Consider the following 23,242-nt stretch of genomic DNA (forward strand, 5'->3'; position numbering starts at 1 on the left):
TTTCAAGCACATGCAGAAATCACACGTGTTTCAGAAGACATTCTGATTTTGTGGTGAATTACTAACAAAAGCAATTTTCTCCTATAGATAAGTTATTAGAAGTAGTCTTAGAGTAACATTGTATAGAGATACTACTTGAGCTCTTTGAAAAAATGTTTTGCATCTTTGAGACCAGCAGAAATTGTTAACTACTTGCTTTCTTATAGACTAAGCTTCAAAAAATATATCCAAAACTCTTTTTTTAAAGGGCTGCTTTTCTTAGAATATGAAAACATTTTAAATCATTCTCATATTTTCTTAACACTTGGTCCTTGGGGTTGGTTTTAGGCTGATATACATATTTTTATTTTTATAGTGATTGCAAGGAAAACAAAGGAATTTATACTTCTCTTCACCTAGAACACCTGTTCAATATCAATGAATTTTTAAATATTAGCATGGTAAGTAAAGAAATTATGAGTGAATTCATGATTGTTTTTGAAGGCTGGAGAGGTGCTTGCACTTCAACACAGTGGAGCATGACTGGGTTTTATGGGATTTTTTTTTTTTATATATACAGTGTCTCCTGAAAAGTGGCAAGAACTGTCCAAACTAAATTGAAAGAAAGAAATCTGGAATTCAGATGTTCTTTACTGGTCTCAGTGGGCATGGAAAGTTTTCTGATTTTTTTTTTTTTCTTTTCTTTTTAATGGGTGCTGATAATAATGTTGTTTTTAATTTAGAATCTTGCATAGAAGGTTCAAGTCTAGCATCTTCCAAAGGTTGCTTGCAGTGTTTAAGAGTCTCGTTCTTTATATGAATGCCTTTCCTGGTGTGTTCTCTTCCGATTCTGGTCAGATTTATGTTGATCCAGGATCCACTATGCTGAGCTCCTAAGAGTGGTTCTGATTTCAATAGAAGGGGGTTGGGATAAAATAAATTATTTTCAGTTAAGCTGTAATAATACGTGACTGCACTGTCATTACATGACTGTTCTAATTTTGGTGTTCCCTATAATACTGATCTTCATTACAGCAACTCCTAGGGGACCCTTGTTCTGTTCTCCCAGGCACTGTGCTGACACTTAATAGATACAGTCCCTGCCCCAAATCACATACAGTTAAAATGAACAGGGGAGGTTCATTAAGAGGGAAAATTATTTTGAGTTTCCGCAACAAACTAATGGTGGAGGCTTGGAAGGAAATCAGGTTTCCAGATTCCTCATCTATTGCTCTATGGCCTGTGCAGGACATGTAACATCAGGTAACAATAAGTGAGTCACCTTTAGTCACCACTGAACATATTTAGAGAAGCCTTATCCAGTCCCATGACCAGTACAGCAACTACACTACACTACCCAGACACTACACTACAGCAGGCAGTGTCTGTCCTGGCCACAGCTGAGATGCTGAATTCTCTAGGTTTCCTTGATTAGGGCCAGGGGTAGAACTTAAAATTTTTAAGGTTAACATTTCCTGAAGGGGGAAGACAACTCTGTTTTATCTTAGTCTGTTCTTAGGAGGGACTAACATCTATTCGGAGAAGCCTGCGTAAAACATAACGGGAGGCAAGTAATTCATTGGTGTGAAAGATGTAGGTTAGAACATGGTGTGGCTGGACTGTGTGGATGCTGCAGGGGAGAGAAGGTTACCTGGTGGATTCTATCCAAGTTAATTGAATTAAACTGATGTAAGCAAAAGTCAATGTGTGCTTCTTCATGGAAGTGTTCAGTCAGCAAAAGCATGATGCTTTATAGAGGGAAGGGCTATAGATGAATATGCACTGGCTGCAAACTACTTCTGTGCTATATTTTGTTTCCCTTTCAGTACACAGAAGATGTAGCACTGAAAATTGAACATATTCAGATAAACCTCAGTAAAATCATTCTGCTGGATGAAATTGGGAAGGAGAATCTTCTGAATTTCAGCTCTTCAGGAATAGAAGGGATAAACTTTGCAGCGTATTTGGCAGAGGTGAGACTGTAGTAAACTAGACACACAAGAGAAAAATACAATGAAGTGTTTCTGTAACAATGGGAAAAACAAAGATCTGCTTTTATGTGAAAGGATGTGTTTTGAAGAATCACAAAACTTAGGATAAAAGCACTTCAGAAGTTCACGTCAATAAACATTTAAAGAAATAAAGGGTAGACAAAGTAGGCGGTGTAGTTAAATGCAAACTGTCTATATATGCAATAACAACATATTCTTTCCCCACTGTTCACATCTTGTTTCAGATCAATAAAAGTGTTACCAAGGTTGATCTTCTGTCATTTGCTAATGACTTAGAAGCAAGAGCAGACCAGCTGGTAAGTTTAATTCACTAATACAGTAGTACATAGAACTTATCCTTTGTACATATATAATTATAAATACATAGCCAACTGTTCAGACTTCTGTGGGAGAATTGTTGAACTTCAGACACCTAAATACATGATGCATTGCTACACAAGAGAAAGCTTTAAAGACCAATGTTGCATATGAGCTGTATTTTAAATATTACTAATTATTGGGTTTTGTATGCTGTTGTATCGTTTCTGCTTTGGAAGTGTAATTTCTTAAATTCCACTGTTTGCTTAAGAAATGAGAGGAATACTCCGTTTGAGTATTTTCTGTCCTGTCTACATTTTAGGGTCTCAGCTGGAAGAAGAATTGGTTAGGTTATGATGGAAAAGATTATTTGAATTAAGTTTCTTTCAGTTAGTGAGCAGAAGATTTTGCAGTTAGCAATAAAATTAATACTGTGGCAGCTAATGAGGGCTCTAATGAGAACTGGGGCTCCATTATGGAGGGAGAACGCACAGAAGAGATCCCAGCTACTCTGAAGGGCTTTTTTGAATGCAGACACATGGACAATGGTCAGAGGGTGTAGCTACAACATTGCCTGCAAATGAATCTGCAGAATGACACAGCTGTATTAACAGATAGTGAATATTCAGCTGACATGTTTCTATGCATGTCAAGGTCACTTTCTAATTATTTTTCAAAATAAGAGTCGTAGGTTGGACGTCAGCCCAAGACAGATTCCTGTATTGCGATGTGGGAGACAGAGTTATGCTGTACACATAGTAAAGTTGCTTGGATCACTAAGGGACACAGACAGCAGACTGAGAGCATGCTGATTGGAATTTATCAAATATCCATCCCTCCTCTAGGGACAGGATGGCACCAGTTAGAGCCTCCTGGTGTGTTTACTCCAGATTTTTGCATAATTTGATCACACCTGTTGTATTTTTTTTTCGGCCACGTATGCACTCCTGTCAGGGTTGGACTGCTCATGGTTTTGTGCTGCAGTTAGCATCCTCTCCAAGCACCAAGAGCTGCACGTCGCCTGTTTACTCATATAAGTTGTCTGCTGACTTGGGCAGATACCAGTAGCTTCAGGCACACTTCACTTCCATTTTCACTTTTTACTGGGCCATGTTGAAGGTTACATGGGTGAGGAGATTTTGCTGTTGTTTTGGGGCTGTTTTCTAAGAAGCAGCTGAGGTTCTTCATATATGTTGTATCTTACACAGAATTGCCTCTGAGATGTCTCTTTAAAGGTATATTCTATATAGCTCCATAAAGGAAAATTTATTATACTGATAGATTTTTTTTTTCATTATTTTTTGTAATAGAATCTAAAGAAAGCATTAGAATTTAAAATAAAGCAGGCGGAGTAATTTCTTCATATAAAAGACAATGAAAGGTGTAATACTAAATGTGTTCTCTGTCACAGAAGGGTATGTTTTTATTTCTTCCTTGAAATGCTATTAGTGTAATCTGTGAAATGACAAACAAATACCCACAACAATATGATGTATTACAAAAGTTAGATTGTTTCTAATGATATTTTATAATCCCACTTTGTTGGTGATAACTCTTAAAGTTCACAAGAACAATGAAAAAAAAACCAACCTAAAAACTTTTGATATCAATTAACTTTGGGTACATAGTTTGCATTTTCTGATACCTTACACAAAATTGAACATATTGAAGGAGCAAATGGAATAAAACTTGTGAGAAACCAAGGGGGCAGGGTATGGAGGAGGGAGCAATACCACCCCCAGGTGTTGTTAGGTAAGTGGATTCAGTTCAGCAGAGGACGGATCCTGAAGCTGCTGGTGACACAGCTGAGCGCTTCTGTGAACACTGCACAGGAGGCAGATGTGTCTCTCAGCACTGAGGTCTGCCATCGTTCCACTTCCAAAACAGAGTTAGCAGTCGGTAGTCACTCCGTATTCAGTGAGTATGCAGGGAGCCAAGTGGTTTTGCCGCCAAAAGGAAATGGAAAAGAAATTTGCTTGGGAGAGTAAAGTCAAATTTTACAGTGTTTTTGCCACGAGTGTGAGAGTCAGGCAGACATTCGGACCTGAAAATCAGGGCACAAATTGTCTTCTGACTGAATGGCAGGAGCCACAGCAATGAAAAACACCCTTCACAGGCACCTTTTCAGGTTACTGGCTGAAAATACTTCTGTGCTCCTCAGAAAGCAGAGTGTGCCTCAGGGTGATCTCCACCGTGCCCAAAAAAACCCCAAGTACCCATGCCTGGGAAATGCTGGTCCCAGCTGGGGTGCTGTGCTGCGGGGTGTTTGCAATGAGGTTTCACTTGTGGCAAGTGATAGGGGGACGTGCTCATTCTTCTGTGTTTAAAATGACTTAGTGCACCATGTGAAAATTTTCTTCAGTTAAATCTGTGCTGCTAATGCTATAGCCAGAAAAGCAGTATAATGTATCTGGTTTGTGCTGAGGTTTGAATTATTAATATGGTGATTTTTCCCCTACTTGTGTTGAGTAATACAATTTGCTGTATCCCGTTGTTAGCATCAGCTGTTCTGCAGTGGATGATCATAATGTGCAACTACATTGTTTTTTGCTTTGTTGGAAAGCTTGGAGACTACTGAACAATACTGCATAATTGCTTTTTTGCAGCCAAAAGGAGCACTGGAAAATGCCTTAAAAGGACACGCAAACAGCATTCGAGTGATTCATAACCAGCAAGTTGTTCCGCTAGAGCAAGCTATGGTAAAATATTAAAGTCATATTAGAACATATTTGTAGAAAATATTAATCTAACTCTTAAATACAATTTAAAAAGCTGGACTTTTGCTTTTATGTAAGCACAGATCGCATTTGCATTGTGTCACTGAAGATTAATCAAAGTATGTGTTTAATAGTTTTCCTACTTGGAATACTATAACATTACTTTATAACACTGCCTAAAATCAGGACCTTTCTCTTCCCCATTTTTTTTCCTGTATCTATTTGTGATTATATATGAATAAAAGAGGAAGCAGGGAAAACTTTAGAATGAAGTCTAACCCTAAGTCACTCATTTTCTCTGTTGCTTACCATTTGTCTTCAGTAGTAAAAGCAGCTGTGACTTTTACACTGTGTTTTTTTGGAGTTAGCAATCACCTAACAGTATTGGAATTGGAAACTCCTGACAGTGGTATTTAGAGCCAGAGAAAAATCTTTTTTATTGATGCCAAGAGAGATGTGAAAGGGCTGCTTCTCCCTGATTTCACCAGGCACTAATTTGTATAGTATCAAGCTGTGCATCTCATACATATTAGGTGTGCTAGGTGCTGCTTTTTCCTCTACATGACATGGAGAGTTTAGTTTATCCTGGCATCTGAATACAGTATTTCTGCCCCTATCAAAGTGCTCTGGTAGAAAAGGGCTTCTGTTCCACTCTAATTCTATGCTGTTCTTTCCTAATTAACTCCTCATCTCTTTTTTCCTTTTTACAAAACTGACTGTCAAGAAATATGTTAAAGCTAGGGTAAGTGCTTTTTCCCTTCTTAAATTGCACAATATACAATTTTCTGAACACTTGATTTTTTAACTGTTACCTGTTTCCTCCAAATAAATCTTACTCAGTTTATTGCTACAAACTTTAGTTGAATCTGAAGTCTTCCAGTACACAATTCATAACTCCTTAGTGTTGTTGGTGAAATACTTATTCAACAGTTAAAGCCACAATGTATTAGTTTTAATACAACTGTTGTTACTATACATAATGTGATATGATGTATTAAAACCAAAATAATCTATAGAAGATCAAAGCATGCATATCATGTTAAAACCATTGGGCTCTTACCTGTGTTAATAACTATATTTTTTTTTCTCTCCTTTCTAATAGAGCACTTTAAATCAGAGCATTAGGTTACTGAAGAGGACATCATCTGAACTTATGGTAAGCTTTTCTTTCAGGCAAAAGGAACATTTTTATGTGTTTTAAAACCATAGGCCACATATGTGGGGCATATATTTTCAGTACAGCTTTTTCTATTTCTAGCTGTTACTGGAAGAGATAGTAATGCATTGAGATAGCAACGGGGATTTAGATCTATCTTCTGAACAGCTTTTTCTACCCTGGTTTTCCCTTCCTTACAGAGGACAAAAAAATAAAAGTTTGAGATATTTTTTGAAGTATTAATTGTAAACTTAATTGTCATGTGATAAAACAGACTTCAGTACAGTTCCATATATTGTGTTATTCATGTTCCTAAAACTGTAGTTGATTTTTCTAGAATCTTTGAATGCAAAACTTGAAGGGGGTACAACCAAGAAACAAAAAGCAAAAATACAGCTGATAAAAGCGAGTGTTGTGATTCACATCCTTAACCACCTCTTGTCCGATGTCCAGCTTGCACCAGGGCCTGTTTCTTTGGCATTATTTTCATTACCTTCCTGCTCCTACAGCACCAGCCTCGCTATGGTCTGGGTAGAGGCTTCCCCAGGGCACGTCATGTCCCTCCCAGCAGCAGCTGGTGCCTGCACCGCAGCGTCGCTGGCTGCTTCATGCTCTGCTGGGCTCGGGAGAACAAGCGACCGCATGTTTACTTTTCTGGCAGCAGAGCTTTCTGTGGCCACCAGCCTGTCTTGGCTCTGGGAGTAAGAATCCAGCCACACCAGTTGGTGCTTGAGGGTCATAGTCACCACAGCTTGATGGGCCACACCAGCCTCAGTTTTCACCCATCCGCAGGCGCAGACCAGCTAGGTTTCTTTTAGAATCTGTGATTTGACCCTGCATAGGGAGGTAAGAAGCCATGAAATAAGGTGTTGATAAGAAAATGATGATGTTTGACCCTTTAAGTATATTTACAAGACATCTCTACAGTTTCAGGCTGTATATATGTTATCCTTTCTGTGTGTTCTTTGAGAGACTTTATGGGATTGTACATGTAGTGAAAAAGTGTTCCAATTCTTTTGGATATTGATTAACAACGTATTCTAGCTGTATAGAATCATACTCCAGTAATAACAGTTGTGATAGTATATGGCCCACTGTTTTCTTCCTGTGCCCTGTGTACATCTGTCATGTATATATACATTGATGAAAGTATTTCTACACTCGAGGAAAGGAAAGAGAATAGAAGAGAATGCTGATGTAGTGTATAAATTAGTTGTACAGGTTCCAGGAAAAGATACCGTTTGTAACCACCAAACCCTCCTTTTTTAGTAGTGAGAGAATTTTGTCAGATGATCCTGAATCCTTAGGCAGGCTAATGTTCTGTCTGGAATTGTGTGGCTTTTCAGCTTTTGGCAGGAGAGTGACACTGGTTTATCAAAAGAATACATTCCCGACAATGGCTGCAGAACTATTGGAACAGCCCGAAAGGGGTCTATTTATGTTAAATATTGTCTCTTCCTCTCCAGGTTAAGGTGAAAAATGTCATTAGCGCTGTTAATACTGCCCAGCTTCTCATAAATAACAACGCTTCTCTAGTTATTGTCCAGGTAAGCTTTATTTGATTAAAGTACATTAATTTATGATGTCCTGGAGATAGAGGTTCACTTACTTTTATTCACTTTTGTCTGTTTCTAGGAGACAAAAAAGTACATGGATACCATAGTTGGCTACTTCGAGCAATACATTGAGTGGGTCAAGGAGTCGGTAAGACACATTTAATGAATCGAGAGAAGCAGCGTTTAAAAAACAGAACAAAAACCCCACACTAAAAAGCTAAATAAAATACACTAGCAAAGTTGTAATTATTGTTATAGTTTCAGTTTGTAAGATATTTGTACTTATTATGAAGGGGAAAACTTGTCTTCTATAAATAGTTTTGTTGTATTTTAAGTAGAGTAGAAATGATGAGTTGTGTTGTTTGGAATAAAATGCAAGTATAACATAGTACTATTTTTCCAGGGCTAGCCTGAAATCTAGCATTTGTGCTAATGTTGCCCTGAGCATGACTCTTAGTTCAAACTGATGTCATTAGCATCTTGTTTTATTTTTCTTTCTTCAGCTGCAGCCTTTGAGAAAATAAGCTGATGTTTTGAAGATGTGTATGTTCAGTTGCTAGTGTATCCCACTGGAATTCATTTTGAATTTGGATAGGGTGGAATATAACAATTTAGTAAACAGTATCTGTAACTCTGAGCAGGTTTTGAGAATCTTATTTTACTCCGTTAGATACTTCAAACTGTATTTTTTTAATCTGTCTTTCAGATTGCCATGGAGGTAGCGGCGTGCAAGCCTATTGCCAATGTGATAGATACAGCAGTAGATATTTTTTTATGCAGCTATGTAACTGATTCTGTGGTAAGAAATATTTTTTATTACTCAAAATTGGGGCATCAAGTGGGAAATTCTTTGAACATAAATCTGCATTTAATTATTCTGACCAGACTATTCTGAAGTATGATAATAAAGTATCACATCCAAAGTTATGCAAAGAAAAAATGCTCTGATCTGGATCAAGCCCAAAGCCAAACCAGCGCTGGACTTGTTTTAGGTTCCAACTAAGCTTAGGCTTCTATTAGCAAAAATGCTGTAAAATGAACTGTTCTTACTAGATTTCTTCCAAATTGAGTTGCAAAGTAAATACAGTACTAGTAGTTTGGAATAAAAATTCCAGGAAGGGCAGGTTTCAGTTTGATTGTCTGAGTCTGAACGACCTTGAAATGGAAAAGCATAAAGATCTGAAGTTTCAGGTGTAACCATTTCTAATGTAAGGGGATGGGGCAGAGTCAGGAAGTGAGTATGAAATACCAAGGAAAAAGTTTCTCAATTATCTTGCCTGGAATCTAGAAAAAAATGAATTAGGTTTTATCACTTGACTTGCAGCAGACAGATCTGGATTCATTCCTATACAGTAGAGACTTTGAGAATAACTAGTAGCAGTATTTAAGGGAAATATTGGCTTTTTCATCTTGCCAAAAGAGCTTGGAAAGAGGATAGCATGTCTTAAAAATCGAATGAGAAACCACATGCCTGGAAATCAGCTAAAACATCTCCTAGCTATTATCCAGTTTTATGGCACTTTAGCCAGGTTCTACTCATCCAACTCTAAATGCATGTAATCAGTCAGAGTTAAAGCACTCTAACCTTGATAACCTCCTAACCTGCCAGAATTATATATGAGATAATCAATAAGTACAACATTACAGAGCTTCTGTTCTCCTTTGGGTAGCCACTAACCATCTGGTGGGAGATGGACCATGATTTTCCTGGTGATAGAACTTAGCTGAGTCACTTAAGTCAAAACACCTTCAGCCAATATAAATCAAATTTGAAGTATCATCATTTTAACACCTGGTGCTAACTCAGTTCAACTGTATGAAAATGGAATTAGTTACACAAAGAGGCTGCAGTTAACAAGTTAAAAAGTACCCTCAGAAAGTGCTGGAAACTCAGATTTTGACAAGAACCATGAGAGAGACAAATATCAAGAAAGGAAAAAGAAATAATGTGGCTAGTAAATTAGTGCTGAGACACAAGATTACTTTCTAGCCCAAGGTAACTTAATGTACTAAGGCTGTGTAGCTTTGAGCAACTTTGGACACATTCTGATTTGGTTACATTTGTAAGACAGCAGTGTTCTTGACTTTAGTTTGCATTGACAGTGGAGAATGCTTAACGTTCCACATTCCACACTTGTATAGGCAACCACAGATAGTCCACGAGACCAGTGCCACTAATTTCTACTGTGTTCTTCCAGTAACAATGCTTAGGATATCAAGGATTCAGTACTTGTCTGATAAATTTTCTCTGTGATTTTTTTTTTTTTTCCTGGATTTTGCTTTGTTTCAGAATACTTTCTGGTTTGGTTTGGGAGGCTCTTCAATATTTTTAATTCCTGCCATAATTTTTGCTGTAAAACTCTCCAAATACTATCGCAGAATGGATACAGAGGATGTCTATGATGAGTAAGTATATACTCCTAAGTGAACTGCATGGCAAATGGATTGAAAGTTTTTTCTAGTGTCTCACATAAAGGCACTATAGTTCTTACGCCTTGTGTGCTGTCAGATTAGAACTGCATGTTCTTGTGAAATATACTGCAGGTTTGGGTGGGTACTTGCAAAGTGCTTTGTGCAGGTGGGTTTGGTTGCCTTGACTTGCCGTGGTTCTGTGCAGAAATTGCCAGCTCTGACTTTGAGAAGCTTATTTCGGAGTGAGGTCTTCAGAGCTTCATGTACAGCGTTTATATAAATATCTTCCAAATGTGCAAGTGACTAGCTTTGCTGAATAACCTGTTTAGGTGAATTATGTCTGCTTTGTAATCTCCTTGAATTAATTATTTGCTTTCTTACTGTCTTAGTTATTTCTAACCAGTCTTTCCTTTTTCAATTGCAGTTCCTCTGTCTCAGGGACTTGGCATTTTACTTTATGATAACTGTTCTTACGTATTTTCCCATCACTTTTTTGGTTTTACTGTTTTCCGCTCTTTGTTTTGCTCATTGCTCAGTCAGCCTGTGCACTGCATTTCTCAAATCCCACGCTGGTCGTTTTTCATTGCACATTGACAAGTCGGGAGAACAGAAACAAGCATGTACAGCTAAAATAACTCACTTATTAGTGTCTAGTTAATTACTTCTCCTTTTCTGCGTTTTTTGGTGTCAAAACTATACCCATGAAAACATAAGACATTTTTGCTGGTATTTGTTAAAATTATTTTATTCAGGTGGGAGGGTTTATATTTTTAAATTTTTACTTCAAAACAAGCAACATGGTCTGTTTCATGAGACTTTATATTAGAGTATCCAACTCAACAAGAATAGCAAAATAAATCACTAAATTTTGGAGAATATGAAAACATTAAAAATGAAAAATTATAATTATGCTGTAACTCCTGAATGTTAGAAAGGAAAAGTTATCTTCTGTTGTACAGACACACTTTCTTTGCATATAGTACCATCATCCATGTACATTTCTTAGAAGCCATACTGTACATAGTGCATCTTATAGTTAACGTGGTCTTTCTTGGTGTATTTATTTTATTACAGTACAGAAAATGGTAATAATGGTTATCATAAAGAGCATTTATATGGTATACACAATCCTGTTTTTACAAGGTAAACCGAGTCTGAAACTGCATGCCTTCATGTGTTCTTACTTAATCTACTATATTAATCACCTATCCAATCTTCTGCACATTTTAAAGTGAATCACTTAATTCTCTGTTTTTTTGCATGATTACTCACTATAGCAAATGCTGTATGATTTATATTTCTTAAATATTCTTTACATAATAGCAGATATTGTAGTAATTTCCAACAATTTAACAAAGCAATTGCCTAAATTTGATTTTAAACCCCAGGTAATTAAGTATTTATCTAGCACAGTGGGTGGTCCTAAATTGATAAACATATTAAAATACTCTGATAGCAGTTGAAAGTAATAGGGTGGGATGGATTCTTACTCCTGAGTTGTTTTATTGTTTAAATGGTGAGAAGAGCTTTTCCTGTGCAAAGGGCAGGAGATCCAGAAAACATGGACAGCGAAAATGAGCCTTTTTGCCTGGCTAGAACTAGTGTCACAGTATCACAGTATCACAGTATGTTTGGGATTGGAAGGGACCTCAAAAGATCATCTAGTCCAATCCCCCTGCTGGAGCAGGAACGCCTAGGTGAGGTCGCACAGGAACATGTCCAGGCGGGTTTTGAATGTCTCCAGAGAAGGAGACTCCACAACCTCCCTGGGCAGCCTGTTCCAGTGTTCTGTTACCCTTACTGAGAAGAAGTTTCTTCTCAAATTTAAGTGGAACCTCTTGTGTTCCAGCTTGATCCCATTACCCCTTGTCCTATCATTGTTTGCCACCGAGAAGAGCCTGGCTCCATCCTCATGGCACTCACCCTTTATATATTTATAAACATTAATAAGGTCCCCCCTTAGTCTCCTCTTCTCCAAACTAAAGAGACCCAGCTCCCTCAGCCTTTCTTCATAAGGGAGGTGCTCCACTCCCTTAATTATCTTCATTGCCCTACGCTGGACCCTCTCTAGCAGTTCCCTGTCCTTTTTGAACTGAGGGGCCCAGAACTGGATACAATATTCCAGATGTGGTCTCACCAGGGCGGAGTAGAGGGGAAGGAGGACCTCTCTCGATCTACTAACCACCCCCCTTCTGATACACCCCAGGATGCCATTGGCCTTCCTGGCCACAAGGGCACAGTGCTGGCTCATGGTCATCCTGTTGTCCACCAGGACCCCCAGGTCCCTTTCCCCTACACTGCTCTCTAATATGTAATCTCCCAACCTATACTGGAACCTGGGGTTGTTCCTGCCCAGATGCAGGACTCTACACTTGCCCTTGTTAAATTTCATCAGGTTATTCCCCGCCCAACTCTCCAGCCTGTCCAGGTCTCTGGATGGCAGCACAGCCTTCTGGCCTGTCAGCCACTCCTCCCAGCTTGGTGTCATCAGCAAACTTAGCTGTGAGGATGCTGTGGGAGACTGTGGGAGACTGTGTCAAAGGCTTTACTGAAGTCAAGGTAGACCACATCCACCGCTCTGCCATCATCCATCCACCTTGTTACATTCTCATAAAAGGCTATGAGGTTGGTCAAGCATGACCTACCCTTGGTAAAGCCGTGCTGACTGCCCCTAATAACCCTCTCATCCTTGATATGCCTTGAGATGGCACCAAGGACAAGCTGTTCCATTACTTTCCCAGGGACAGAGGTGGGGCTGACCGGTCTATAATTACCCGGGTCCTCCTTCTTGCCCTTTTTGAAGACTGGAGTGACATTTGCTTTCCTCCAATCCTCGGGCACCTCTCCCGTTTCCCAAGACTTGGCAAAGATGATGGAGAGCGGTCCAGCAATGACTTCAGCCAGTGTAATAGTGTAATATCACAAAACAAAAAAAAATCAAGTTATGTTGAAAAAGGAGGAGATCTGGATTCTTTTCTGTCTCTACAACTTTTGTGCTGTAAAACCGTAGCTAGTTGTGAGACTTTCTATGTAGGATGTCCCACAACTTCAATATCTGGATTTCCAAAATATCCGAGTTGCTTAACGGTGCATCTAATTTACAGTAGAAATCCAAAGCTCACTGTGCATCAACCTGCAACTTCATGACTGAAAGTGTAGACTGAGAATTGGCAGAGAAGTAAGATGTTGCCATTCTGTCAGTAATGGGTAAATACCAAGAGAGCTCAAAGTTGGGAAATCTTGCTCCATCAGTTGTATATTATTATTTACTAGAACTGTATTTTACAATAATTATTTAATGAAAAAAACTTATTTCCTTCAGAGGGAAATGTGGAATCATTCATATATAACAATGTTTTTAGCAATATTTGTGATCACGATTGTCATGGTCTGTTCTGCAGCTTAAGGGCACTCCCTAAATTAACCTACAAGGTGTTTAATTCAAAAGTACTTTCCACTGGTATATCTAAAGATTTTCAGCTTTAAGGACTTTTGATATTTTACATTAGAGGCAACTAATAATTGCTCAGATCTTAGAAGTCTTTCTGATCCTTAATCTTTAACATGAATGTTAATACTCTTGAGGTCCACAGCATGTTTTCCGTGGTATTTCAATGATTGATGAATAGTTCCTGAATATGCTAAAAATCACTAACATAAACTAGTTTAGCCATGACTTCTTTTCCTAAATTTTAAGTTACTCAAAATGGGCTTCCGTAATAAAATGTAAGAAGCATTGCTGTCTTCTAATGTGCTAATTTGAAAAAAACTGCTAATTATATGAGATATATGCTTTGAATTTCTTAGTCAGATATTCCTATAGCAAGAGTCTTGTTTCGCATTTTCATTTCAGCAAGGTCTTTGATTTTATGCTATCCTTGTTTTTTCTTAAATCCTACAATTTTGGGGGGAGACACTTTGAGATATGGGACTTTGAATAGGTCTCTGTACACCTGTCCTGTAGGAGTGTTTTTGTCCTTTGAAATCAGCTGGATTATTTTGCTGGAAAGAGATGCAAATATCTTTCTTTATAAATATAAGACATGTGAATAGAAGTATGAGATCTACATGAAGTGTATTTGGTACCGGTATCTCACACAAGTGTTTTATATACATGTTGAAGATAAAATTAATCTCAAATGCAGCCACCATTTTTGTGAGAGCAAAATTGGAGGCTGGATTCAGTTCTCAAAGGAGTGGTGTTGAGTAGGTAATCCAAGCATTTCTTTCTATCGTGAAACAAAGATAACCAGAAAGGCTGGTGGAGAAGACCATGAATCTATTTCCTCGTTTGAAAAATTCTTGATTAAATGGGTAAAAGTTTGAGAACAGTTTGTGCCAACTGAACTTGTCTCACCTTAGTTAAACATGGTGTTTCTGTTTCATTTGTGGGCAAAAGAAAGTGATGGGTTTGGTTTCTGTTTTTTGTCTCATACAGCTCTGTGGAACAGTGGTAACACATACTGGAAACATTAAGGGGTAAGTAGTAAGCTTTTAAAGTCAATTCTAGGTCTATTACTACTTTATTTTTATGAAAGCTGCTCTGCTTTCTATAACATGATTGCTTTAAGGTTTAAAAATAAAATATTGGACCATATTGATGTTCATATAAAAATCTATGCCTTCATTCTGCTTAAATTATATTATAATTCTGTCTTCATCAAATTTTCTGTAATTGTTTTTGTGATTATTTCCAGGCTGTGTAAATGAGGCTCAAGATTCTTCTGTGGGAATATATCATCATTCTTCCAGGTGTATTGGCATTTGCGTTCATCTTACAAATCCTGAGCCACTCGTTTTATGTCACCCGTACTGTAAATCCCAAATGTACTATTGAATGTTATACCATAAACTACTGTACAGAATATTCTGTAATCAGGGCACTGCCTCTTGAATACCACTGTTCAAGGCTTGAATTAAAATGGGTTTTGTTTTTTACTTTTTTTACACTGGGCTTTCTACCTTACATCACAGTATGTAAATTATTTAGATTAACAGCCTTTGCCTAGCAATCCTGTGACAATTGGTCAAGTCCTTATCTTAAATTGTTGATTTCTGTTAAATACAGTACTTACACGTTTACATAAAAACACATTTTGTATACAGAGACTTTTGTATATACATTTTTCTTAAAACTTACAAGTGTTTAGTTAAGATTTTAATATTGTATAATATTCTTCAAAATGAAATTACCAGCATGATCAGTGTTGCTATTTGGTGCTCTTGAATGACCACTTAAGACTAAATTTGAGGTGTAATGGGATCCACAGTGTCTCCTTGTGTCTCTGAAAAGTTGCAGCTTTGTTCTCTCCCTCTTTTTATATTTATTTAATATTTAGTGTTTTTTGCAGTAGAGACCTAAAAGAGACTTTCCGGAGAAGGCTGGTTTGAAACTCTGTGGGTGGGAGGGTTGGGGGTGTGTGTGATATATAATATAGTGAAAAAGCTAAGCTTTCTAGAGTTCTGTAGTACTCAAAAAGAGCATGAGAGACATCAAACGTTGGTGATTTTTAGAATGCTTGACATAGGCTGTCTCCCTTTTCCTCATTCACACTCACTTCTGTGATGTCCTTAAGAGTATCACTGTTAAGTTGTGGCTCTTTCAGGGGGCAGTGATACTATTTTGCTAAATAATTGCAAAATATGATTTTTAATATTAAAATTCAAATGTGTTTAGCAATTGGAGTTAGTGTTTGTACTACTAGAGTTATCGCCTTGAATTTAGACATACACTTGCATTGCTGAATTAGTTAACAGCAGAATTCATCAACAAGGCCAAGAGTATCTGTGTTACATTTTGGCGGGCGAAGTAATTGGGTATATTGATTTAAAGTAGTGTCTATTCATATGTCAGTATTGTTACCTTTGTTTCCAACAAGGTTCATTGGCTTCGAAGTAGGGATAATCCTGTAAATCATTCATATAATCCTAAAGAAATGCTCAAAAGTTATACCAGTCTTTAATCTGAAATAACCTTAATTATTTCATTTTTAGGTCATAAATGGAAACATTTCTAATTGACATTATGTAGCATATGTGTATATGTAATGTTCAGAACTGCAGATTTTTAAAAGTTTCTATTTTTAATTTGAGAAAATGTTCCCAGTTCATTTAAATAAAAAAGAACTTGCTTAACTACCCCATGTTTGATTCTCAGTTGTTTTGTTGTGTAGACCTGTCTCAGAAGGGTTGCACTGAGTTAAAATCTTATGAAAACATATTTTTTTACCCCGATTAAAAATTTTGGCTGTATTTGACTGTTATTGATGTTTTTAGTTTAAGGAAGATAAGACACCAAGAATTGGACCAGGAAGGACTGAAAGAACATTGACTCTGGGTGAGAGAGCTTCTGACTTCCCAAAGGATGTGATTTGTGCACAGATGGTAGGATTGGAGTTAATGAGTTGTGGAGGAAATCCACATACCTGCACATGCTCGAGGTGTCACCACGTGCCTCTGTCCTTGGAGCACTGACAGCAGAATTACGTGTTTGCCAGTTCTTCAGCTGCCACAGCTCACTGCTGGCATCCCGGCTCCACTTGTAAAAGGACAATTGTTTTCCACTGACAGACCAGACCGGGAGCTGTTTCATTGGAAGTGCAGGCAGACAGAGGACACAAATGTCAGATGGGAGTGAGACAAACACTTGGCAGTAACAGATTAACAGTGATACGTAAATATACCAGAACTCTTGAGTCCAGGCTCTGCTATTTGTCCTTATCCTTGTAGTCTGATTTGTTTTCATGGTTACACTTTAGAAACTTTCAGAACAAGAGATCTGAAACTGCTATAAAGTAATTTAAGTAGTTTTGAGCTCTTTAACAATTATTAGAACACGAGAGATGAATGCCTTTAGTTTCTACTCTACGAACTGTCAGTGCCATTGTGCATAACCAAGTGTAAATAATACATTTGTTTGAGGTCTTTGAGTGCTTGCAGTAGAGATTTTGAAATCCTTGAAATTAAGTGCAACATGGGCAACAAGATTCTTCTATCTGGCTGAATGACAGGTGAGGAGACATGCCAGAAAACAACAGAAAACAGAATTGTAAATCTTAAGTAGGCTCGTACCGTTGCTGTTTCTCCTAAGGCTTGACTGGAGAGCCACGCTGCCCGAAAGGGACGGTCAGGAGGAACAAACAGCAAGAAGCCAGAAATGAGACCTCTACTGAAAATGTTACTAAAATAGCCTTAGAGAGAGAATGAAAATAAAACAGTGTTGTTCTGTCCATCAAATTGTATTTAGTTGTAGGGAACTTTATGACCTGTTCACAAGGTTCAGGCTGCTCAGAATGGCTGTTCCAGGTGGTCCATGGTGAGGGAGGCAGCTCGTGGACCAGCTGGGTGCTACAGCAGCTGGGGACTATTGTCAAGCATTAAAGAAGCATTTTTTTTTTCAATTTTATTTTTTTGTTCTGCTTCACTGTTTGAGTGAAATTAATGTTTTTGCCTTTGTATTTTCTTTAGCAATACTTAATGAGTGGCTAAATACACAAAATGGCATTCCATTCCCTTATTCATGGCCATTCTTGAACCTAGGATTTCCAGCACCCCACAGTTATTCAGGTATACTTAAATAATAGATTCCCCTTCAGCAGCTGTTCAGGTCAGGGGGCTGTAGCATACATGTCTAGTCTAGTGGGGTCTTATTAGCCAGAAAAGTGCTGTGGCTTGTAACAGTATGGGAGGGATTTTTTTCTCGCAACCTCCTGGATGCCCAGGGAGTTATTGTGCTTTTCCTTAGCTCTGCTTTGGGTTAGTGCAGCAGAAACTGCTAGTACAGGATTCTGCACTGAAATACTTCTATTCTCTAGCTCTTGTTTTATGGCATTTTTACAGCTCTTTTATTATGAACAGGAAAATATCTATTAAAAAAAAAAGAAAAATATGAAAAGTGATGAAGCACAAATATCTGCCTGACATACTCTGGCGTCTCTTCCCTGCTGTTGAGACCCATTATAAGGTCGTTCTGTTTTCCTGCTGTTGGCTGATGTGACGGTGATAAAACTTCCAAATGTTTGGTTTATATTTAGGCCTGCAGTACCTTATTTTGCTAAAGCTTTATTCCTTATCTTGCTTAAATATTGCCAGTCTAAAAATCTTTCATGGCTCAAAGAATGTGCAGTTAATTCTTCCATGTGTCCCCACCGCATGTTATGTGCTGACAAAATGAAGTGCTAAAGTTGCATCCTTACTGTGCAGATCCACAGAAAACCCATTCCACAAATCAGCCTTTATTGGTAGGACACATTTATAATACCACCCAGATGTAGCTGCATAGAGTACTTTGGCAATTTTATCTTCTTTAACTTCCATATGATCTTACAAACTCTGGCATGAAGATAGCTAAAAAGCAGCTGGAGAATGGAAAATATCTGTTAAAAATCAAATATGACATGTTCATTCTGGATAGGAATGTGTTTCTCGGTTATACAACCGTTGTTCTGTATTTAACTGCATTTACAAGATTTGTCTTGTTACCTTCTTGGGAGTTCACAGGTTGTTTGACACTCCCTCAGGCCATAAATTACAGGCACATGCCTACTGGAGTGTGATTTATAATTTTATTTAAAAAAAACCCCAGACCTTACATTCTACATTTCGCTGGAAAGAGGCTGCTTTGTGCACCAAGCCTTTAAATTGTGAGCAACCACTTCCTCGCTGCTTTCACTTTTTCAGATCGTGTTGCTTGAGGATCTCAGTCAACTCCTCTCACCATGAAGAGTTTTGCTCTTCTTTTGCTAGTACTGAGCTGCGGCACGGGAGGATTGGGACAGAAGCTGAAGCCAAAGAAAAGAAGTAATGGTGAAGAAATCAATTTCCGGACTAAAACCAAAGATGTTTGCACAATGAGCATGAGTGGGGATGAGGAGATGAAACTTAGAATTGAATGCAGAAGCCAAGGCATGTCCTACTGGTGTGAATTCGCTGGCAAGCCGTCAGTCTGTCGGGCTTTCAGAAACAATCCAAAGATTTACTGGAACCAGATCGCCGTGGGACTCAGAAAGCTCCCGCACGCTTGCGAATCCACACAAGTGCTGAAGACCACCATGTGCCAAAAGGCTCCCGCGGAGGCTCTCATGAAGCAAATAGCTGCTGGTGTGGAGCCAGAAGATCTGGCAAACCAGGACAAATCAGTCCAGAAAACTTCCACTTCTATGAGGGAAGCAGGGAGAAGCTCCGTTAATAAAATAGGGAAACCTCCAATACTACCTCTTATAAAACCAGCCCAACATGGTCAAGGGTCTGAAAATGAAATGGAAGCAATGAAACTGGCCCAGGAACATTGCTGGGAGCCCCTGCATGGTGTCTGCTCCTACATTATTGGCATCTTTAGAGGTTAAGGATTTGCTTCAGGTAAAACTCCCATCTTGAAGCACAGCAGAATGTACCCAAGAGTAAACCTGTTGTAGTTTGGATTTATTTTGATGTTGGGGGTCTCTCAGGGGTGTGGACATGGAGATTCTAGGCTTGCTTACTAAAATCTAACATCTAACACAGCCTGGACTGTGGCTTCTGAGGGGCTGGAGAGCTTAAACCCAGTGATGGCTACTGGTTCAGGACTCCCTGGAATCCTCCTGTGAGGTCTTTAGTATGTACTGAGATGTTTGTCCTATGTGTTATCAATCCTGTGGTATTTCACTTCTAACTGTTTAAATTGGGCTTGTTTTCTGCCTACTGTCATTCCTTCCCTCTTGTGCTGACTTCTGGGTTTAAGCCAGTGAAGTATAAGATAAATAACAAGTACATCAGCTCCAATAACAAATGTATCAGCCAGAATGATTTAAATCTCCATTCAGAAATCAAAAACATAAAGCTTGTTCATCAAAACTTCTAGTTAATAATTAACCATCTTAATTTTTAAAGTTAGTTCATAGATGACCTCCAGAAACTAGTAAAACTGAATGGACTGTCTTGGTTTATGGGTCTGTTTCTGTAGCGGTGACAGGGATCGCAGGCAGGTACTTGTCTGGTAAGTCTTGGGTTTTCAGCCAGGATTTAAAAAGGCAAAGCCCTTGCAGAAGTGGTTGGTTTTATACCCACTTCCACTTCGATTCAGAGAGAAAGGCAGGAGCTGCTGACTAAACCTGGCAAATTTTTGACAGAAACAGGAATATACAGAGCATGAGGCAGCAAGTGTTTAGACTGCTAATTTTCTTGTGCTTAATACAGCTAAGTGACTAACCTTTTTTTTCTTTTTTTGTTTTGCAGAGCAGAATTTTTACAGCTGAAGAAGGGTCCTTGCAGTAGTTTTATAATTTAGATGTAAGAATTTTGGTTTAAAAATGCATCATCTCTGTAGATTTTGTATCTGTTTTCTCTCTGCAGCCCTAGAATGAAACTTTTTAACAGCGCTGAAACGTGCATGAAACTGGAGTGACTGTCCGTAGTGTTAGGATGATGTAGCTGTTCCTAGGTCTGTTACACGTCAGGGTGTGCTGCATTTGTGTTACCAACGTTCCACTTCAAGAGTTCTGACCTTGAATAGGTTTTTGTGTGTTCTGATTTCCTTCAGTTTGTTGGAGATGAAAGCTGTAAATGGTGCTACAGTTGGTACAAAAAATAAAAATAAAATTTTTGAAAACATACTCAGTGTGCTTTCTTAAAATTCAAAATGGTGCTGCTTGTATAAAGGTATGGTATTTGATACTTGTTTCAGGTTTGAGTCATTACTTTCTCACTGTGAACATGTTTTCATTAATATTTTCAATGTTATTATCTTTATACTACAATGATAAGTTTCAGTCAGCAGGGGAAAAAAAAAAAGATTGGAGAAAAAAGAAGATTAATATAAGAATACATTTCTGAACATGGCAGATTAGAAGTGTTCATCTGGGCTGAATCTGCAGACTTCAGTGTTATTAGGATCCGTTAGTAGTTTTATTAATGTTCGGGTTTAGTAAATATTCTGAAAGGTAACTCATATCTATGCACTTGGGCACTTGCATAAATCTCATCAAAACACAAGGCAGGACCTAATAGCCTGTTATCAGAGATTACAGCACATTTACATTCAGATTATTTTTTAACAATGACCCCCTTTGTTTTCAAGTGAGCTTCGCAGCAGGGGTGTTACTGGAAAAACTTCGTACCACATAAATTAATAATGTTCCGTATTTGCTGTTCAACAGTTTCTGCAAAGCGTTGCTACACTTCAGTACTTCCCCACTTTTACTCACCGATTTGTAATTCTCACTTTGTAATTCCAAATTGTGACCGTTCAATCAAACTTGAAATAATTTTCTGTCACAAACCTCTTGAAATATGTGGAAAGGAACAGCAAGTGATGGAGACGGGATCAGTGCGGAAGATTGTATGTACAAGGAAGAGGTACAACCTGAATGCTGATGAAATGCAAACTCAAGCAGGTCTGGTTTTGTCAGCCATTAACCACATTAGATTTATCTTCATTTGTAACTTCAGTTATCCTTGCCAAGCTCTTGTGCTGTGACTTTAAAATGTAGTAGTACACCTATTCACTTATTTCTGTCATAAAAATTAACATAATTCCTTGATTTGCAAACATGCAAAATGCATTAAAGTGATATTTGGGAACTATTTGGAAATGTTAAGGGGAGGTTGAGGGTTTTCTTGAGGTGTGTGTTTTAAATGTTTTAGAACTCCTCTTGCATGTGATGCACAATCCACACTGCAGAGCCAATATTTTGTAGTGATATCCACTACAACAGTAAGGACCTCAAAATTGAGGTTTGCATTTAGAGAAGTTTGGGAGAATCAGTCACCCACCATACTGATAGCAGGAGAAAAGAGGAGGTTGCACCAGTTCACCAAAAGAAAATTTTCCCCTTTCTGCCTTTTTCTGTGTATATGCACCGAGCACAGAAGGCAGCAGAGTTGGCTGACACTTTGTAGAACTCTCAGAGATACAGTCTGAAATGCGTGGCCATCATTGGTTCTGCTCAGGAGAGGACAGGTGTCACAGACTTGCGAGTGCACAATGTCCTAGGGAGCACAGCTCTGTGCCAGAGGGGTCCATGCTTGGACCACCTGGACCACCTTGGACCATCTTGTCTGGAGTGACCACCTGAAGCTTCATGATTGAATTGGAAACTAGAAATCAAGTAGTCTTGTGCCAAAGGCCCCTCTTTTATGAAATGCTTTTTATAAAATATCCAGGACCCAAAATACATAGTTAAGGACTAAATTTTACAAAAAAGTGAAGATTCTGTTACCAATGTGATGCATGGCTTGGGTTGCATTTCACTACACACCACTATGCACCCTCAACAAGTCAGTCAACTATAATGATCTTGCTTTCAAAATGTTTAAAAATTGGATGTTAACTGAAGTGCTGCGCCTTGTATAACAGCACCATGATTTATCAGCTACATTACCATTTAATTGTGTTTAGCACTAGAAACATACAGTTGTGAAATTTCAGTTACCCTCTTGGTATGAAAGTGCTATTCATTAATGAAATGATGAATTGAGAAGTGTTTGTGGTGAGTTTAATGCAATCTTCAAGTACCTCGTCAATGAATGAAACCTGCTGTTGCATTCAAGTTAACCTGTTAGTCCCCATATTCGTAAATACCTCAGGAAACCCACCTGAGTGGAGATGGAATTTGTCTTGACAGAGGAACAGCAAGCAAGACTGTTGGGATTCCTGCAGCCAGGGAGACCCCTGATACCCAGGCCTGCTGCTCCTGCTGTGAGTATTGCCTGCTTTGACAAGGTAAGCCTCCAAGAAAAGCTAATTGATGCATTTGGAGAACCTGCCTGTAAAAGGATGGGTATTTAACACACATAGTTAATATCCAAGAAAGGCTGGGCTGAGTCTAATGGAGAGCCACCAAGATGGTCAGAACTGGAGAACAGTCCTGTGAGGAAAGGCCTTCTGACCTCAATGATCCTATAATTTATGATGGAAACACAGAAGAAAGCTTAAAAGGTCTGGTTCTTTATTAATGAATACCAATACCTCTGTTAGCATCTGTGTTTCTTCAAAGTGCAAAATATACTCTTGGAGCAGCCATTCTAACTATATCAAATTGCATAAGAGTTTTCTTAAGTATGTTCTGATGGCAGTCTTATCATTAAGTCAAATACATTGTCTTGGATAAGTAACTTCATGTTCAGCACCTCTGTCTT

General features: G+C 38.3%; 2 protein-coding genes across 7 annotated transcripts in view; both read left to right on the top strand.

The window, feature by feature from the left end:
• PROM1 (prominin 1) overlaps positions 1-15,522 on the top strand; it is a 63,833-nt gene extending 48,311 nt beyond the window's left edge. For 5 of the 6 annotated variants that reach the window (XM_082051143.1, XM_082051147.1, XM_082051146.1 and 2 more), the window contains 12 exons: positions 356-440; positions 1,806-1,952; positions 2,216-2,287; positions 4,895-4,987; positions 6,108-6,161; positions 7,628-7,708; positions 7,797-7,865; positions 8,424-8,516; positions 10,008-10,123; positions 11,204-11,272; positions 14,568-14,608; positions 14,827-15,522. In XM_082051143.1, coding sequence (XP_081907269.1) covers positions 356-440; positions 1,806-1,952; positions 2,216-2,287; positions 4,895-4,987; positions 6,108-6,161; positions 7,628-7,708; positions 7,797-7,865; positions 8,424-8,516; positions 10,008-10,123; positions 11,204-11,272; positions 14,568-14,586 — 898 coding nt within the window. In that variant the 3' untranslated portion in view covers positions 14,587-14,608; positions 14,827-15,522. The remainder of the gene's footprint in view (positions 1-355; positions 441-1,805; positions 1,953-2,215; positions 2,288-4,894; positions 4,988-6,107; positions 6,162-7,627; positions 7,709-7,796; positions 7,866-8,423; positions 8,517-10,007; positions 10,124-11,203; positions 11,273-14,567; positions 14,609-14,826) is intronic. The other variant, XM_082051148.1, reaches the window with a different exon arrangement.
• A 3,324-nt stretch (positions 15,523-18,846) lies between these two features.
• FGFBP2 (fibroblast growth factor binding protein 2) lies at positions 18,847-19,473 on the top strand (the record flags this gene model as incomplete). Its single annotated transcript, XM_082050815.1, has 1 exon — positions 18,847-19,473. The coding sequence occupies one exon, from the start codon at positions 18,847-18,849 to the stop codon at positions 19,471-19,473; it is 627 nt and encodes a 208-aa protein (XP_081906941.1).
• Between the last annotated feature and the right edge of the window lie 3,769 nt (positions 19,474-23,242).

Source organism: Streptopelia decaocto (assembly GCF_964273445.1).
Source record: "Streptopelia decaocto genome assembly, chromosome: 4".
NCBI lineage: Eukaryota > Metazoa > Chordata > Aves > Columbiformes > Columbidae > Streptopelia > Streptopelia decaocto.